This window comes from Quercus lobata, chromosome 12, assembly GCF_001633185.2.
Source record: "Quercus lobata isolate SW786 chromosome 12, ValleyOak3.0 Primary Assembly, whole genome shotgun sequence".
Taxonomy (NCBI): Eukaryota; Viridiplantae; Streptophyta; class Magnoliopsida; order Fagales; family Fagaceae; genus Quercus; species Quercus lobata.
In genome coordinates this window covers 38,113,097-38,129,948 of record NC_044915.1, presented here as the reverse complement: position 1 = coordinate 38,129,948, position 16,852 = coordinate 38,113,097, and the positions used below count along the sequence as shown (strand labels likewise).

At 38.1% G+C, this 16,852-nt stretch overlaps 1 protein-coding gene and 1 non-coding gene across 2 annotated transcripts; both read right to left on the bottom strand.

Moving 5' to 3' along the window:
* Window positions 1-7,799: 7,799 nt before the first annotated feature.
* On the bottom strand, window positions 7,800-11,643 carry LOC115972363 (mediator of RNA polymerase II transcription subunit 36a-like). The gene is made up of 6 exons (XM_031092630.1): window positions 11,244-11,643; window positions 10,946-11,041; window positions 10,721-10,798; window positions 10,456-10,635; window positions 8,527-8,595; window positions 7,800-8,159 (listed from the first exon to the last, which is right to left on the bottom strand). Exons 1-6 carry the CDS (start codon window positions 11,586-11,588, stop codon window positions 7,983-7,985), a joined length of 945 nt encoding a protein of 314 aa, XP_030948490.1. The 5' UTR covers window positions 11,589-11,643; the 3' UTR covers window positions 7,800-7,982.
* Window positions 9,993-10,057, bottom strand: LOC115972651. Its single transcript, XR_004087515.1, has one exon. It is a non-coding gene; the product is annotated as a small nucleolar RNA snoR60 (small nucleolar RNA).
* Window positions 11,644-16,852: the final 5,209 nt, after the last annotated feature.

Sequence of the window (16,852 nt, the reverse complement as noted above, 5' to 3'; positions counted from 1 at the left end):
CCACTACCAAACGGTAAGTGGTGAAAAAAAAGTTTATGGGTACATGTAAAAGTGAAAGTTCAACAATGTCAATCGTCATCAAGTTGTGACAAATGATGTGGATCATGGCATCCTATACGAATTGCTTTTTGTTTTTTTCTTTTTCTCACAACATATGGATCCCATACGTGTAAAAGGGTTGATGCCTTGATAGAGAGATAGGAAGGGAAGAATGATGGCACATGGAATGAAATGAACCATAAACATGAAGCGGAAAAAAAAAAAAAAAATTGTGAATATAAAGAACTGTGACAATAATTAACAAACACCAAGCAAATCAAGCCCAAACTCATTAACTCAACCTAACTTAGTATTCGTTTGGCAAAAATTATTTTTGCTAATGTGGGGCCCAAATGATTTGCGGGCCAAGCCCATCTACCTGGGGAAAATCCGAAGGCCCAAGCCGAGGAGGGTTATGGCCCAAACTCGACAAAATAGCCTGTGGATATCGCCGAGGACGGCTCAGTCCTCGGCAGACCCAAAGTCCCCCCCCTCTGAAGGAAGGGTAAAAACGGTATAGGACCGAAACCAGGACGAAAGATCTAAAATATCTAGGGAAAGCTGCTCTTACTGCCATTCAATGCTCTGAACCTGACAGAGCCGCAGTCTTTGGCTTTTACAACCACCCCCAACGACTTTGAATATGGGCTGATGGGACAAGTATCAATTTTGGAAAGGTTGACCTTATACGTGGACGAAGGACAATGAACGCAGGTGAAAAAGGAAAAATGGGTAACCTAAAGAAAGGGGCTGGGAAAAATGGCCAAAAACTGGAGCCTCCCAGCCCACCTCCAGGAGAAAGACTCCAGGGATGAAGGAAAACTTAACCTTGTATGAACACCGCGAAAAGCCCACCGCCTGTCGACCAAGGCCTAGCCTTCCAAACCCACGCTCTACAAATGATATTGTTAGGGGCCTTTTCACATGCGAACCCGACACTGTTACGGTCCGCCACGAATCGCGTCCTTACAATTGGCGCTGTCTGTGGGGAAGGCTTGTGTGTTGGTATAGGAAGTGGGTCGATAGAGTTTCTTCGATATATCTAACCGTTGGTTATAGAGTTCTAGTATAAAGTTCTGTTAGGGACTGCGTTTCTTGACAAGGGGCTTGGTTGAGGAGCTAACTCCCTTAAAGCCAAGGTCCCCCGTAAAGAGCAAACTAGGCACTTGGTAACGTTAACCGTATGGATAAACTCTAGAGGCTTGGCTGAGGAGCTAACTCCCCTAAAGCCAAGATCCCACACAAAGAGAAAACTAGGTTTTGGACAGAACTAAGGCATTGCATAGTCCACCGGACTCAAGCCTCTGGGGAAACCAACTACCTGGATGTGGAGAACTAGGTTTTGGACAGAACCAAGGCATTGCATAGTCCACGGACTCAAGCTTCTGGGGAAACCAACTACCTGGATGTGGAGAACTAGGTTTTGGACAGAACCAAGGCATTGCATAGTCCACGGACTCAAGCCTCTGGGGAAACCAACTACCTGGATGTGGAGAACTAGGTTTTGGACAGAACCAAGGCATTGCATAGTCCACCGACTCGAGCCTCTGGGGAAACCAACTACCTGGATGTGGAAAACTAGGTTTTGGACAGAACCAAGGCATTGCATAGTCCCTCGGACTCAAGCCTCTGGGGAAACCAACTACCTGGATGTGGAGAACTAGGTTTTGGACAGAACCAAGGCATTGCATAGTCCTCGGACTCAAGCCTCTGGGGAAACCGACTACCTGGATGTGGAAAACTAGGTTTTGGACAGAACCAAGGCATTGCATAGTCCTCGGACTCAAGCCTCTGGGGAAACCAACTACCTGGATGTGGAAAACTAGGTTTTGGACAGAACCAAGGCATTGCATAGTCCACGGACTCAAGCCTCTGGGGAAACCAACTACCTGGATGTGGAAACTAGGTTTTGGACAGAACCAAGGCATTGCATAGTCCACCGACTCGAGCCTCTAGGGAAACCAACTACCTGGATGTGGAAACCAACTACCTGGATGTGGAAAACTAGGTTTTGGACAGAACCAAGGCATTGCATAGTCCCTCGGACTCAAGCCTCTGGGGAAACCAACTACCTGGATGTGGAGAACTAGGTTTTGGACAGAACCAAGGCATTGCATAGTCCTCGGACTCAAGCCTCTGGGGAAACCGACTACCTGGATGTGGAAAACTAGGTTTTGGACAGAACCAAGGCATTGCATAGTCCTCGGACTCAAGCCTCTGGGGAAACCAACTACCTGGATGGGGAACCAACTATTTAAAAAAAAAAAAAACTATGGCACATAAACCTCAAAATCCATCCGAAGAGAGCTCCGCGTTAACAGATGGGTTAATACCTTGATTGCGTGGATTCCTCGGTCTACCCCCTGATCCCCCAATATCAAAGGGGTTGATGCGATACGGCGCAACATATTATCCAAAAGCACAACCAAAGCCCCTCGCTACTCGGCTACCCTCTCGGACGAATTACTTAGAGTTTATCGTACTCGGACATCGCTCTAGCACGCATCGCGCAGCACTCAGCCGTTATCCCGGTTAGTTCCAGGAGTTTAATTTATTGATGATTAATCTTGTTATGCTTGATAATATTTGTAAGTCTAAACTAGTAGGAATCTGTGTTAAGGCGTTTCTCTGCCTAGAATATCATTAAGGGCAAGCTCATATTTAATATTCATGCATAAAGTAGTGGTTACGGAGAAGAAAGATATGTATAGAGAAATAGACACATATTTTATTAAGACAAAGAAACGGTACAGTGTACAATGGAAAGCTGAAACAAAGCCTACATCGAAGCCAACTACGTAAATAACGAAGAATATAAGAGAGTGAAGATAAAGCCGAGGAGGTAACACAGAGGAGAAGTTGGCTACTGCCTCGAGACCTTATTCCTCCTCAGTACTTTTGCACGCCCATAACACAGGCAGCAAAAGAACCCAACTTGGGGCCTGCACCGATGAAGAAAAGGTGCAGGGAACCTGACCTCAGGCTAACACCATCTACAGAGAAGGTGCAGGGAACCTGACCTCAGGCTAACACCATCTACAGAAAAGGTCCAGGGAGCCGGAAACTGGGAAGCCCCCGCAGAAATTTGCCTGCTACAAGGCAGACGGCGCTGATGGCGGAAATTCCTTTTTATGACATACCAAAAATCTGGCATGACCAGAACCTGCTTCGGATTTTGACTAAAAGAAGGAGGAATACCATCTTCCTCCTGTCAAGACGGAGGACTGGCTTGAATCTGTGCCATCCTTGTCCATACCATATCACCTTGAGGATTCGGTGCCTCTGAAGCGTGCGGAGACCTTTCATCCCTATCCAAGCCTCAAATATCTTGCTTTGAGGCAGTGGCACTAGAAAGAGAGACCGCGGATATGGAAGAAATATAGTTCTGAAGGGAACGGGAGAGTTCATGTGCAAGTAAAGTGATCCCCTATCCCATTTATACCTAGAAGTAAACCGGTGGCATTTAATTCGCGCAGCGTCCCAAGGAACGCTACAGACAAAACGTCTCTGGCTCGATTTTCAACGTCGTCTGCAACCCTGAGGTTAAAGGAGTCTCGAGAAGGTGCACCTCGAACACTGGGACGCCAAAAGGTATCGCGTGATCAAAGGTTATGGAAACACCTCTTAATTTGTGGGCCCAGTAAATTCGCGGCCCAGGCCCGTTCAGCATATGGGCCCAGGGACAGAACCAAGGCCTTGAATGGTCCTCGGACTCAAGCCTATGGGGAAACCAAGCACGAAAAATTATAAAAATTACAAGTTTTGGACAGAACCAAGGCCTTGTATGGTCCTCGGACTCAAGCCTATGGGGAAACCAAGTACCAAAAAATTATAAAAATTACAAGTTTTGGACAGAACCAAGGCCTTGTATGGTCCTCGGACTCAAGCCTATGGGGAAACCAAGTACAAAAAAATTATAAAAATTACAGGTTTTGGACAGAACCAAGGCCTTGTATGGTCCTCGAACCCAAGCCAATGGGGAAACCAGATACTTGGATAAGAAAAGGTTTGAATCTCGTAAGATGGGTTACTTGATAAAAATGTCAGGTCACTTCATCCACGGCTTAAACACCATAAAAGGTTAAGGCCAATAAAGGTGTAAGGAAGGGGGTAGAACGCCCCAGCACTTAGTCATATAAGAAGGCCGCTCATTTGGTGGGTGCTATATTTTCAAATGGTTATTCCTTACATGACATCAAGCCTTCGTTTTTCTCCTCGGCTAGCATGGGGTAAGTATTACTCTTCACTGATCGGCCTTATTATGCCAAGCATTTCTATTAAAGTTATGGCGACGTCTTTTTATTATCAAATCTTTTGGTCTTAGCCGTCATTGATTTAGATGCTATATTATTGTGCCGAGCAGCGTTTGTAGATCCAAAAAAAAAAAAAGAAGGCATAGAGACAAAACATGCGAAATAAAATAACAACGATTTTTATTAGTACGAAAAATTATTACAATGTACAAAGAAGGGCTCGAACGAGCCTATACAAAATGTGAACTGCCTAAGCGATAGTTACATCCGTAGTACAGATAAGTAAACTGCTAGGCGTCTTTTAAACTCGTCTTCAAAGTCTCTCCAATCTTTGCCTCAATACTGCTCATATTATGATAAGAACCTTCTTTGGGAAGAAATGGCGGAGGAGGAAATAGTAAGGAAGAAATCAATGAAGAAGATGGAGGACATGAGTAAAGAAGGAGGAGAAGAAGAGAGAAGAGATGAAAAGAAAGAAAAAGGAGCAAAAGAGGGAGAAGTGAAAGCACCAGGATGGAACTGGTGCTGGGAAGACTAAGAAAGGGAGACGGAGAATAGCCCCAGTGAAGGAAGAGAGGAAGAAGTAGAGACACTTAGTCCCTGCCTCGATCCTAACTCCCGACACACTGGAGCCATACTAGGTATGCTCATAGGAGAGCGGTTGGTACTGATGATGGGTGTTCTCGACTCAGTCACGCCGAAAGTTTGACGTGACGAGTTCCTGCTTCGGATTTTGACTGAAAGAAGGGTGAGGTTGATTTTGAGTCTTCATCATCCCTGTCCCGATCGAGCCATAATGAGCTTTATTGGAACATGGCGTTTATGGGAGGGGTTTGGCTCCTGCATCACTCGTTGTTATGATAAAGTGTATCACAATTTAGTTTGTGAACCAGTGGGTAAAATGAACCCTAGGGGAGGCCAAATATTTCAAATCTCAGAAAGATGAGAGGGAATTCTTTACAAAAACAATAACCTCCACTTTTCCTTCTTATACTGAGGGTGGAGCGGGAGACATTTAATAGGTTCAGATATCCAAAGGAATCTGCCAACACAAACATGCCGATTTCGTTTCTCCACCCCATCAAAACAAACCGCCGAATTAAAGCAGCCTCGTAAATAGTGGTCATTAAAAGCACGTTTTGGGATACCCAAACGGTAAGAGCGCATCAAGCGCGAAATCAAAAAGCTGCCTCGTAGACCGGCGCATTTCTTGGACAGATGAGGAGCCGCCAGCATTATTAAAAGGCCAAGTTGATTGGACCGTAGGAAGAGGTTTGGCATCACCAAAACCCCCCTTTCCAACCAAGAGGTTGGACAGCCGGGTTTTGAGGGGTTATTGTGGGGCCCAAATGATTTGCGGGCCGGGCCCATCTACTTGGGGAAAATCCGAAGGCCCAAGCCGAGGAGGGCTATGGCCCAAGCTCGACAAAATAGCCTGTGGATATCGCCGAGGACGGCTCAGTCCTCGGCAGACCCAAAGTCCCCCCCCTCTAAAGGAAGGGTAAAAACGGTATAGGACCGAAACCAGGACGAAAGATCTAAAATATCCAGGGAAAGCTGCTCTTACTGCCATTCAATGCTCTGAACTTGACAGAGCCGCAGTCTTTGGCTTTTACAACCACCCCCAACGACTTTGAATATGGGCTGATGGGACAAGTATCAATTTTGGAAAGGTTGACCTTATACGTGGACGAAGGACAATGAACGCAGGCGAATATAAAAGGAAAAAGGGGTAACCTAAAGAAAGGGGCTGGGAAAAATGGCCAAAAACCGGAGCCTCCCAGCCCACCTCCAGGAGAAAGACTCCAGGGGTGAAGGAAAACTTAACCTTGTATGAACACCGCGAAAAGCCCACCGCCTGTCGACCAAGGCCTAGCCTTCCAAACCCACGCTCTACAAATGATATTGTTAGGGGCCTTTTCACGTGCGAACCCGACACTGTTACGGTCTGCCACGAATCGCGTCCTTACAGCCAACTTATTTTACTATTTAACTTATTTTTGCTACTATTCATAGGTTCCACTGCACTATTGACACTATTCATGAGGTCTCACTCTACTATTTCAGCTAACTTTTACCTTTATCTACAGTATTTTTATCTAAAAGTTTTTAGTTTCAATAAAATAAGTGAATCTCAGACGAATCCTTAAAGAAAAAAAAAATTGGTTCTAAATGAGACTTTTGGTCCTGTATGAACCCAACCCACTAACATGTCAAGTTAGACAACAACCCGACCCAACCCACTAAAATGTCAAGTTAGACAACAACCCGACCCGACCTATTTTAAGGGAACCCTTTTTATGTAAGGTAATACGTTGTTGGTGTTGGCTCATTTTTGTTTATGGACCATTGAGTTAAGGTCCTTATGAGCATAGGAGAGAGAGTTTATTGATTTGGCCTAATTGGATGTGGGACAAAGACAAAAAATATTGCATTTAATTTATGAAAAAAGTTTCAAGTTTGTAAATCTAATTAAGGATTTTAATAAATAACTAAATTCTTGATCATTTTGGCCTCATCAGAGATCCAAGATATCATTAAGAAATTTTGATGTAACCAATATATCAATATATTATAATTTTAACATATTTTACTATATAATTTTAGATCTCAGCTAAGAAAACTAATCACAGCAGAGATATCACTTTTAAAAATATATATATAATAAAGCAAATATGTACAGGAAAATTGATACAATTCTTGATATTTTTCACAAGTTTATTTTTCACATGAAGGGCTTGTTTAGGATCTACTTATTTTGCTGAAACAAAATTTTTTTTACTGAAAGTACTGTAGGTAAAGGTAAATGTTAGTTGAAATAGTACAATGAGATCCATGAATAGTATCAAAAAGTGCAATAGGACCCATGAATAATAGGAAAAATAAGCTGAATAGTAAAATAAGTTGGTAAAAAATAAGCTAGCCAAACGGACACAAAATTTAGATATCAAGAATTTGCTGATATGATATCCTTGCTATTTCAGGTGAGATAATTTTAACTGATACTTAAAAAAAAAATTTAAAAAGAATTAAAAACTATTTTGAATTAATCTAGTTAATATAAAAGATTGAGAGCACATGATAAAGAATTATTACTCAAAAGGTAAACCATACACCAGCTACAATTCATCAATCATCATAAGGAGGCAATGAACCTAATGACCCTGTTTTTACATGCTTACAGAAACTATAATAAACCCCCTTCCTTCTCTATCTCTATCAGCTCTTTCATATGCTACAGCGTTTGGTTGGAATTAGCAAAGAGGCAGAGGTGATGGATAATAATTATCTGTAGACTATATACACTTATTAAGACATGAAACCAAAGCTAGAAAAATCCAATACTAGAGTAAGATACAGCTAAATCGACTTTTAGTTAGGAAAAAAATAACTAGCAAATCTTGAAGATCTATATAGGCTCATTTCAAAATCTAATCTTCAAAGAGCAATCCACACATTAAATGAAACATTCTCCTTGAGATAAAGGATTAAGGCGCAAAACAATTAGAAGGGTTTAACATAAAATGAGTTCCAATTCAAAATAGTATCCAAGAAAGCAAATCCACCAGAGGCTTGTAAAACTTAACAAAAAAGGTATTGAGTTATAACAAAAATCTAAACTGTATCTTTCCTTGCAAGAATGGAAGACAATCGAGAACCTATAACAAGGCAATAGGAGGCACCACATCCTTAGGAAGTAGTTTTTGATCTTTTTGGGGCACGGTATTGACCAATAAAACAAGCATGGTAGCGCTCATAAGGTTCAAGAGTAATGCTCTCAAATGGCTTGAGCTGATTCTCCTTTAGCTTATCCTTTTCCATAGCAAAAACGGTCTCAGCAGGTACTGTGGAATCTATGCAATTGGCCTGAAATATACAAGATCTTTTTAACATGAAAAACAGTGGCACATTAATATTGAATATGCAAAGTATATGATTTTTGGCTATGAGAGTGGGCTCCAGCTGATTAGGTTACCACAAGATTTGCAAAGTTTAGTGTAAATAGATTTTCAATAACACCAAACACTAGAAAATGGAAAACAACTTATCAAAAGATAGTTTAAGCTGAAACAAAGGGAGACTTTAAACAATAAAATTAGAGGGGGAAAAACTGTTATTGTTCCTGCTAATCATTACACAAGTAAGAACTTCAATAAAATTTTCAGTTCTAATGTTAGAGGATAATGATATATATTTGGGAAGAAACATTAAGCAATTGAACATATGTACAAACCTTGATAGAAATAACGAACCAACCTCCAGCTTTCAAGAAATAAGAAGCATTCAGTGCTAAAATCCTTGTCTGCAAAATCATGGACAAAGCAAACAAAATTCAGATAAATCAAAGAATATTAGTAGCCAAAACCCATTCCTACAAAGAAATTGGCCCATTTAACCCCCCTTCCTGTCTCCTATAAGCGCCCCTTTTACAAATGGGCAGTCAAGATGACTCCAATCACATTTGATTTCTGAGAGCAAGGGTATATTTCCTGTGTTCTTGTCAAACCAATTCCTCACTTGGAAAACCTGAGATCTCATGAATGGCATTGAAAAATTGACAAAACTGACCAAACAAAATGCACACTAATGACCAGGAATTTCAATAACTTGCCCATATGGGGCAGGCAAGAGCTTATGAGTTGAGTTTATTCTGGGAAAAAAGAAAGCAAGAAAAAAGGGGGCAAGAATCAGGTACAACCAATCAAAAGGTTTTACATTGGAATATCATGTACAGGAAGAAACAAGAAGTTTAATAAATTCCATTCTCAATAGCTACAATTCTCCCCAAATCAAAGAACAAATGTTCCAGCTGATGACTGTACATGAACATTTGAGTAATGGCAGTGAGACGATCGTGAGTCACGATGAAACAAACTTTGTACCTACAAAATCGAAGATATACCTAGGGCAACCCAAAATTTCAAAAATTTTAGGAGTGAGAAAAGAACTACAGAAGTAATAAGTTAAAAAAAAAAAAATGTAACATAAACAGTAAATCCTAATAATTTGTCAAATGTCTACAGTTGCTTGATGCAACATTGAAATTATATAATCAAACCAACTCAAAAAGCTACAATTAACCGGTAAAAACTCTGTAACACTATAAAACAGTGATCATCAATGAATGTATTCATTATTAATGTCTTAAAAAGACTCACAAAATAATAACAGCTCTCATACAGAGAAAAGAACAAACATATCACAACCAATTTCTGAACAATCCTCTCAGCTTTTCACCATGTCAAATGAGAAGTAAAGAATAAATTAACAATATTTTAAGATCCTGGAAATCGAGACCAAGAAAAAGGGAAAAAAAAAAAAACTCACTTTTATTTTTTCTTAATAATTACAGAGGCAGTATGTGGATTTTGAACTTATAATCTGACCCTCCACCTTGCTCTTACTGGAGAAGAAGGTAAGATTTAAGCTAAGTGTTTGTAGGCAAAGCAAGTTTACTTTAGGTAAGACATAGTGTAGTTCCTTAGGTGTAGTACATTAACTACAATTAAATTCAAATATATAGATTGATTAAATATAATTGTCACTGAAAAAGATAACATTGTTTGTGTTTTATTGGTCAATGCAACCATTTGTTTGAATTTAATTGGAAACTCTAATGTACTGCACCTAAGTAATTGTACCAAGTGAAAAATGACTTTATAAGAGCAAGAACATTAAAGTGACAAATGACTTTATAAGAGCATCAGAAACTTGGGCTCCCCCATTATGTCTTGAATGGGAACCCGAGTATTCATCACATGCACCATGATCAAAACAGGATACAAATTTAGAAAAATTTAATGTACAGTCAGCTTAGATTTCTTGAATGCTTATTTAATTTAACTGGGAATGAAGAAAATAAAGTATTACTAATATACCAGTTATGATTTGATCTTCAAAGCCTCATTCAAAAGTTAGTAGTATTGAGTAAAATCCTTCTTCAGAAAACAAACTTATACAATTTTACAAATGATAAGGCATATTTTTCTCAAAAGACACCAAAAGGGCAGGATCACATCAAGAAACTAAAGTAGTAGTCAGTGATAGCAGTAAGGACCTGAGGCAGAAACAAGGAGAAAAACATTGACTAAAAGAAAGACTCTTGTGCCACTGTAAACCTTCCTTCTATAACACATTTAAGTTTGAAGTATGAAGAAGAGACCTGATCGGGCTGAGCAACATCAGAAAATATCACATCCACCATGCCAAGTACCAGCATTCGGTACTTAGAAGGATGTCTAGCATCTTCAATGATTGGGATAACATTCGTGCGCTTCTTTGCCATGTTAAGCAAATCTCTACCACTTCTATGAGAAAACTCGACTGCATAAACCACTCCAGTCTACAAGCAAAGAGCATCAATTTTTAAGTAACTCCATTAATTAAAACAAGCATGTAAAGGCTATGTTTTCATATAGACTACTTACAGGGCCAACAATGTCAGACACATGAGAGACACTGGTTCCAGAAGCAGCCCCAAGGTAGAGAACCTTAGCACCAGGTTTCTTCATTTTACATATTAAAATACAAACATTGAAAAGAGTTTGATTATGGACAGATTTTAAAATCTAAAATTATAATGTAAAAAAATAAATAAATAAATATGAAGACAAAAAATGAAATGAAATTAAGAAATTTAGGCTAAAACTCACCATCCCTATGTCATCAACACCACCAAGAATGGCGGCAGACAGCTTTGAACGGAATGGGTTCCAAACCCTGTATTCAACTTTTGTTCCATCTTCATTCTGGATATATTTATATTTAATAAACAATTACCATCTTTGTACACAAAAAAATAAATCAATGCTCGGCAAGAAATCATTGTGCTTCTTTATATACAGAAAACACTTTCAATTAGCAAACAAAACCTAGTAGTACGTAAAAAAAGCTAAATAGATAATAGCAAAATACTTTAGAAGAATAAACAAAGAATAATAAAAAATAAACCTGCGAATTAACTCTTTTCTCGTTGTAGACAGATTGACCAGGAACCATGTTCTTAGTAAGAAGAACATCGTCTCCTTTAACCTTCATGTAAAAAACTGCTTCATGTCTATGAGCCAAAATCACAGCCTTATTTCCACCTTGAACTCCAGCTCTACCTCCTCCTCTTCCACCGCCACCACCACGGCCTCTTCCTCTACCACCACCAAAGCCTCTTCCTCCACCACCACCACCACCTCGGCCACCTCTTCCTCCACGACCTCCACCTCCACCTCTACCTCTTCCTCCTCTCCCTCCATCACTCCTGCCCCTAAAACCGCCACCACCACGACTAAGAGGAGGCCTCATCGCTAAGAAGCAGGGAGAGAAAGTGAAACACTTGCTCTGGCTGGCTAGGGTTTATCAGGACTTGTAGAGCAAGTTAGTGGGACACTGTTTATCAAGGGTTTAAGGGTTTTTATTTCGGCTTTTTAAATAAGCCCATTACCAATCCTATCAGGATCCACATCTGTTGGAAAGGCCCACTACAAACCCAACCCATATAATTCCCAAACTCTCCTTTCCCATTCGGGAAATTTTTATTTTATTTTTTTGGGACAGTGAAGATAGAAACATATTGATAAGAAAAAAAAAAAGAACAAAGAGTAAATATGGGCAGATAGGCAAACAGGACCACCACACGGTCCAAGCCCCCCCCCCCCCCCCCAAAAAAAAAAAAAAAAAAACTAAGTATAACTTCTTTAACGTGTAAAACACGAAAATAAATACAAAACAAGCACACTCGGAATGCTCAAACCCGTGGGGGAATTTAATGTCTTTATTTCCTTCTTATTATTTTGGTGTCTAGAATTAATTTTTAAATGCTCATAATTGTTGCTTTTTAATGCATTTTCATACATGTCAAACAATCTTTGTTTAAAAATAATAATAATAATAATAATAAGTTAAAAACTAGTTTCCGAATACACGTGTTTAGAGACTCTTTTTCTATGATTAAAAAATTATTTGTATTTCTATGTTGCATTGCACGTGTTCAAAGACTTTTTTTTTTCAATTAAAATATTATTTGTATTTCTATATTGCATCAATTGTTCTATTTTTTTTGTATTTCTATATATAAAATGACCATTTGATAAATACACGAATTCTAGTGTAGTAGAGTGTTTCAAGTTTGAACACCTAAAGAGAGTTAAGAAAAACCTTTTTCGGAACTACATACAAACATGTGAGGAAGAAAATATAAAAAAGATTGAGTATTAAGAAAATTACCTCTGCTTATGCCTCGAAGAGAAATAGAAAAAAAGGAAGAGTAGACATATATTTATGTTTTGTTTTGATACTGAGTTGCAGTTTAGGAAAAATAAAGATATATGGTAGTACTTAAATTTATGGATGAGAAGTTATAGTAACAATTTTATAGTAGAAGTGGTTTTTTTTTTTTTTTAATTCAAAATAAAGAATAAGAGAATTGAAATAAATAAAAACAAAAAACATGAGATTGGGAGTAAGGAAACTGCAAATTAAAAAAAAAAAAAACGGTTAAGATTTGATAAAGGTTAAAAAAAATTGAAAGCGTGGGCTTAGTGATTGAAGGAATACAGGGAGTTGGAGCAGTTCAAATCTTTGAATAGATAATGGTCATATTTTTGTAAACAATGTTTTAGTGGAAGATAGCAATGTATTTTTACAAGATTGTCTTTTAGTTTTGTCTCTACTTAATGCTCTGTTTGGATGTTTAAAAAAGGAGGGGAGCAGAGTAAAGGGAGGGAAAATAATTCAATTACCTTTGTAAGGACACGATTTGTAACGACCCGTAATAACGTTGGGTTCGCACGTAAAAGGCCCAAACAATATCATTTGTAGAGCGTGGGTTTGAAAGGCTAGGCCTTGGTCACAAGACAGTGGGTTTTCTATGGTGTTCATATATAATTAAAGTGTGTGCGCCCTAGGAGTCTTTCTCTAGGAGGCGGGCTGGGAGGCTCTGGTTTTTGGCCATTTTTCCCAACCCCCCATGTGGTGCATTAACCTTTACATTATATAGCCCTTCTTGGTTGATCTTAACCCTCCGCTTGTTGGTCAGGCAGGTGTCTACTTCTGTACCCGTCTCATCAGCTGTCCCTCCTTGCTTTCTGTTAGTTGCGATGATCGAAGTCGTTCTGCCCAGGCGTCTTTTCTCATTAACATGGTTAGGACGCAGGCTGGTGCATTTAATGCGGAGGGGACGTGTTTACCTTGAACCAATTTTGCACCGTACCTCCACGTAGGCCCCATTCTACTCGCATCTCCTTCAAGGGGCTGTTTGGGGATAACCTTCATCGAGACGTTGCTCTTCCCCTTGAAGTCCTGGAGTGCCGAGGAGAGGGTCGTCCTCAGCTGTCCCCCTTTACTCCTCGGCCTTTCATTATTCGTCCTCGGCACACACCCTCCTCGACATGGGCCCTGAGCCCTAATAGAACGTGGGCCGAATCATAAGTTCCCCGGCCCCACAACCTTATTTGGAAGTTTTTAATGAACGAGAAGGAGGGTTTGGAGGGATTTCAACTACCTCTAACCTCTCATTTTTAATTCCCCCAAATTGGAGAGATTTGAAAGGAGAGTAGAGTAGATAAATTATTGACCAAATGAATTCCCCAATTTACCCTTTTTAAATTAACAAAATTACAAACCAATTATATAAATAATATTTGTTTGTTTCATGAGAAAATTTAAGGTGAATGGAAAAAAAAATTTTGAATCTCACTATTTAGACACCGCCGAGTCGTGGGTCGTCAACGACGACGTCACCAAGTCCACGTCGCTCGCGGCGATCAATCTCGAGTCGGTGGTTGTGCATGAGATTGGGCATTTGCTTGGGCTCGGACATTCATCGGTGGCGGTGGCTTTGGATCAGTAAGCGTTGAGAGCGATCGTCGTCTTGGTTTTTGTGCTCGTTGTTGTGATTTATAGCTTCGTCACTGCAAAGAAAAAGGTCACTGGGGAGGTTCGAACCGAGGCGGTGAACTGCATTGCTGTGGTGGTGGCAGCCGCTAATGGAGAATGTAGATCCGTTAACGCTGCCAACGCCAACGTTATCATCGTTGGTACTGGCGTTGCCGACTCCGCTCTCACTCACACTCTCGGCAAGGTCCGTCAAATTCTTTATCATTTCTTTTTCTCTTCTTTCTTTCTCAGCAACCAAACAGTGCACTAAGCATTTCTTTTTTTTTTCTTTTTTTTTTTGAATTACGAAAAATCTGCTAAAGTTTATGGATTTGCTTCAACTTTGGCTTGCTATGTGTGTTTTGTTCAGGAAATTAACATGTTAATTATTGAATTTCAAATACTGCAAGCTAATTTGGTTAATGATTTTTCGTAATATGTTAGTACTTTTCAAAAAAAAAAATCATAATTTGCAATTTCTCTTGTATTTTTTTTAATTAGCAATTTTTTTTTGGGTATGATCTGTAATAATAGAATTTTTAGATATGCGTTTGTATGTATAAACTACACTAGTTGTTGAAAATCATGGTTTCGTGTTTATATTCTAAGATTTGGATGAATGATAATCAGGTTCAAGACTTTACAAAACTGATAAATTAATCATAGACCAATGTTGCAAGTCCATTTTCAAATAGGGGTAAATTTGTCTATTTAAATCATTTCCTCTCATCTCCATCCTAATTTTTAAAACATCCAAACAAGAGGAAGGGTTAATTACTCTCTTCCCCTTTACTAATTTTAAAAACATCCAAACAAGGTAGAGGATAATTATTCCCCTCTACTCTTCTCCCCACTATTCTCCTCCCCTCTACTCCCCTCTACTCTCCTCCCTCTCTAAACTTCCAAACATACCATAAACCTAGAGGTATAGGGATATTTTGAACCATAAATTTTGTTACTATATTTTCTTAGGGAATTTTATTTTTACTATTAAACATGCTTCTTGTATATTATTCTCTTTTATGCTTATGTAATATGTAAGGCTATGATCATATTCATGTATATTATTCTCTCTTATGCTTACGTTTTAAGTTTCTAAAAAGAAACTTTCTCAAAAAAAAAAAAGTTTCTAAAAAAAATAGAAACGTATCTATTTTCTTTCAATGCATTTTTTTTTTTTACATATCTATATTTGTATTTTATTTAGTCAAGTGGTGTGTCTTTGTATTAGAACTCTTTTCCCTCTTTCTTGTGTATATATGTTTGTTTCTCCAAAAAAAAAAAAAAAAGAGCATAACTTTAAGACATTAACTCTAAAACCTACAAACTTGAAATTTAAACTTTGTTTTAGAAGGAAATAAATTCAGATTACACACACACATATATATTTGAATGTGTGTGTGGGTGACTTTTTTTATTGTCACATTTGTAAATAGTGTGACATGATCAATATTAGATTTAGCTATAATTAGTTTCTCAAAAAAAAAAAAGATTTAGCTATAATTAGTTTAGACTTTTTAATATTATTGCATAAATTGGTGGTAAATTACATAGATAAAAATATCACATTTAGATATTAAATTTTCTATCATGTACAATAGTGGAATATTAGTTGTCAAGCTACCATCATGATCAACCTTCTTTTTTAGTTGTGGTTTGTTTGGGTAAAAAAATAAAATAGAATCATTTGGATTTCAATCTTAATTTAATTGACTTGAATAGAGAATAAATAAAGCAAAAAATTTTATTGATGAAAATATTAGAAATGGAAGAGATCTAAATTTATCTAGACATTTTTCAACCACTCATTAAAACCCTAAATTTTCCAAATTGGCTTTTAAGATTCAAATTTTCAAAATAGATGCCTAAGGAAAGAAACATGATATGCCAACTATATTCAAGAATGAAATATAACATAATGAACTATTTATCTTCATAGAACTGGATTTTGAGAAAAAAAAATTGTTTATTAAAAAAAAAAAGGCAAGAGAAAGAGAGAGAGAGAGAGATGGAGACTCGGGCCGAGATCCAATTCACCTACCAGAAACCCTACATGACCCGAAATTTCGGGTTTGGGTAAAAGGAATTTCAAGTCATCTCCATCGAGTTGGGTTATGGTCAGGTCTAAACTTGACTTGACCCGACCCATATTCAATCCTACTCATAATATTATATTACATAAATTATTAAGTTCTCATAATTTTTTATCCTAAAAAAAGGTAAGGTTTCATCATTTTACTTGATATCATTTTAGTGTGTGTGTGTGTGTGTATATATATATATATATATATATAGAGAGAGAGAGAGAGAGAGAGAGAGAGAGAGAGAGAGAGAGAGAGGTTCAAGTTACACTTGGTGTAACTTTAAATAATGTTACATCACTTAATATTTTTTAATTGGATGTGAATTTTAACAAATCCACTATTAGATTACATTATCTTCGTATATTCTCCATGCTTACAAAACTTCAAGGTAATCAAATATTAATAGTTATGCTATCAATCAATTGTTTGAATTCAAGTTTTTGAAGTTTAAAATAATGTATAAAATATGAGTTTATGGATCAAATGGTAAATAACATCCAATTGACATGAAAATTCGCATGAATGTTAAGAACATATAGAATTTGTAATTCAACGGTAGGATTTTCAAAATATAAATTCTATAACAAATTATTAGTTGGTGTAACATTA

Bases quoted from the DNA above. Each gene is read 5' to 3' on its own strand.
- LOC115972363 (XM_031092630.1), bottom strand. From the start codon at position 11,588: ATGAGGCCTCCTCTTAGTCGTGGTGGTGGCGGTTTTAGGGGCAGGAGT. The intron at 10,799-10,945 runs GTGAGTTTTAGC...TGTAAAATGAAG, and splicing joins GTGTTGATGACATAGGGATG to AAACCTGGTGCTAAGGTTCT. The intron at 8,160-8,526 runs GTTTGTACATAT...TGTATATTTCAG, and splicing joins GGTTCGTTATTTCTATCAAG to GCCAATTGCATAGATTCCAC.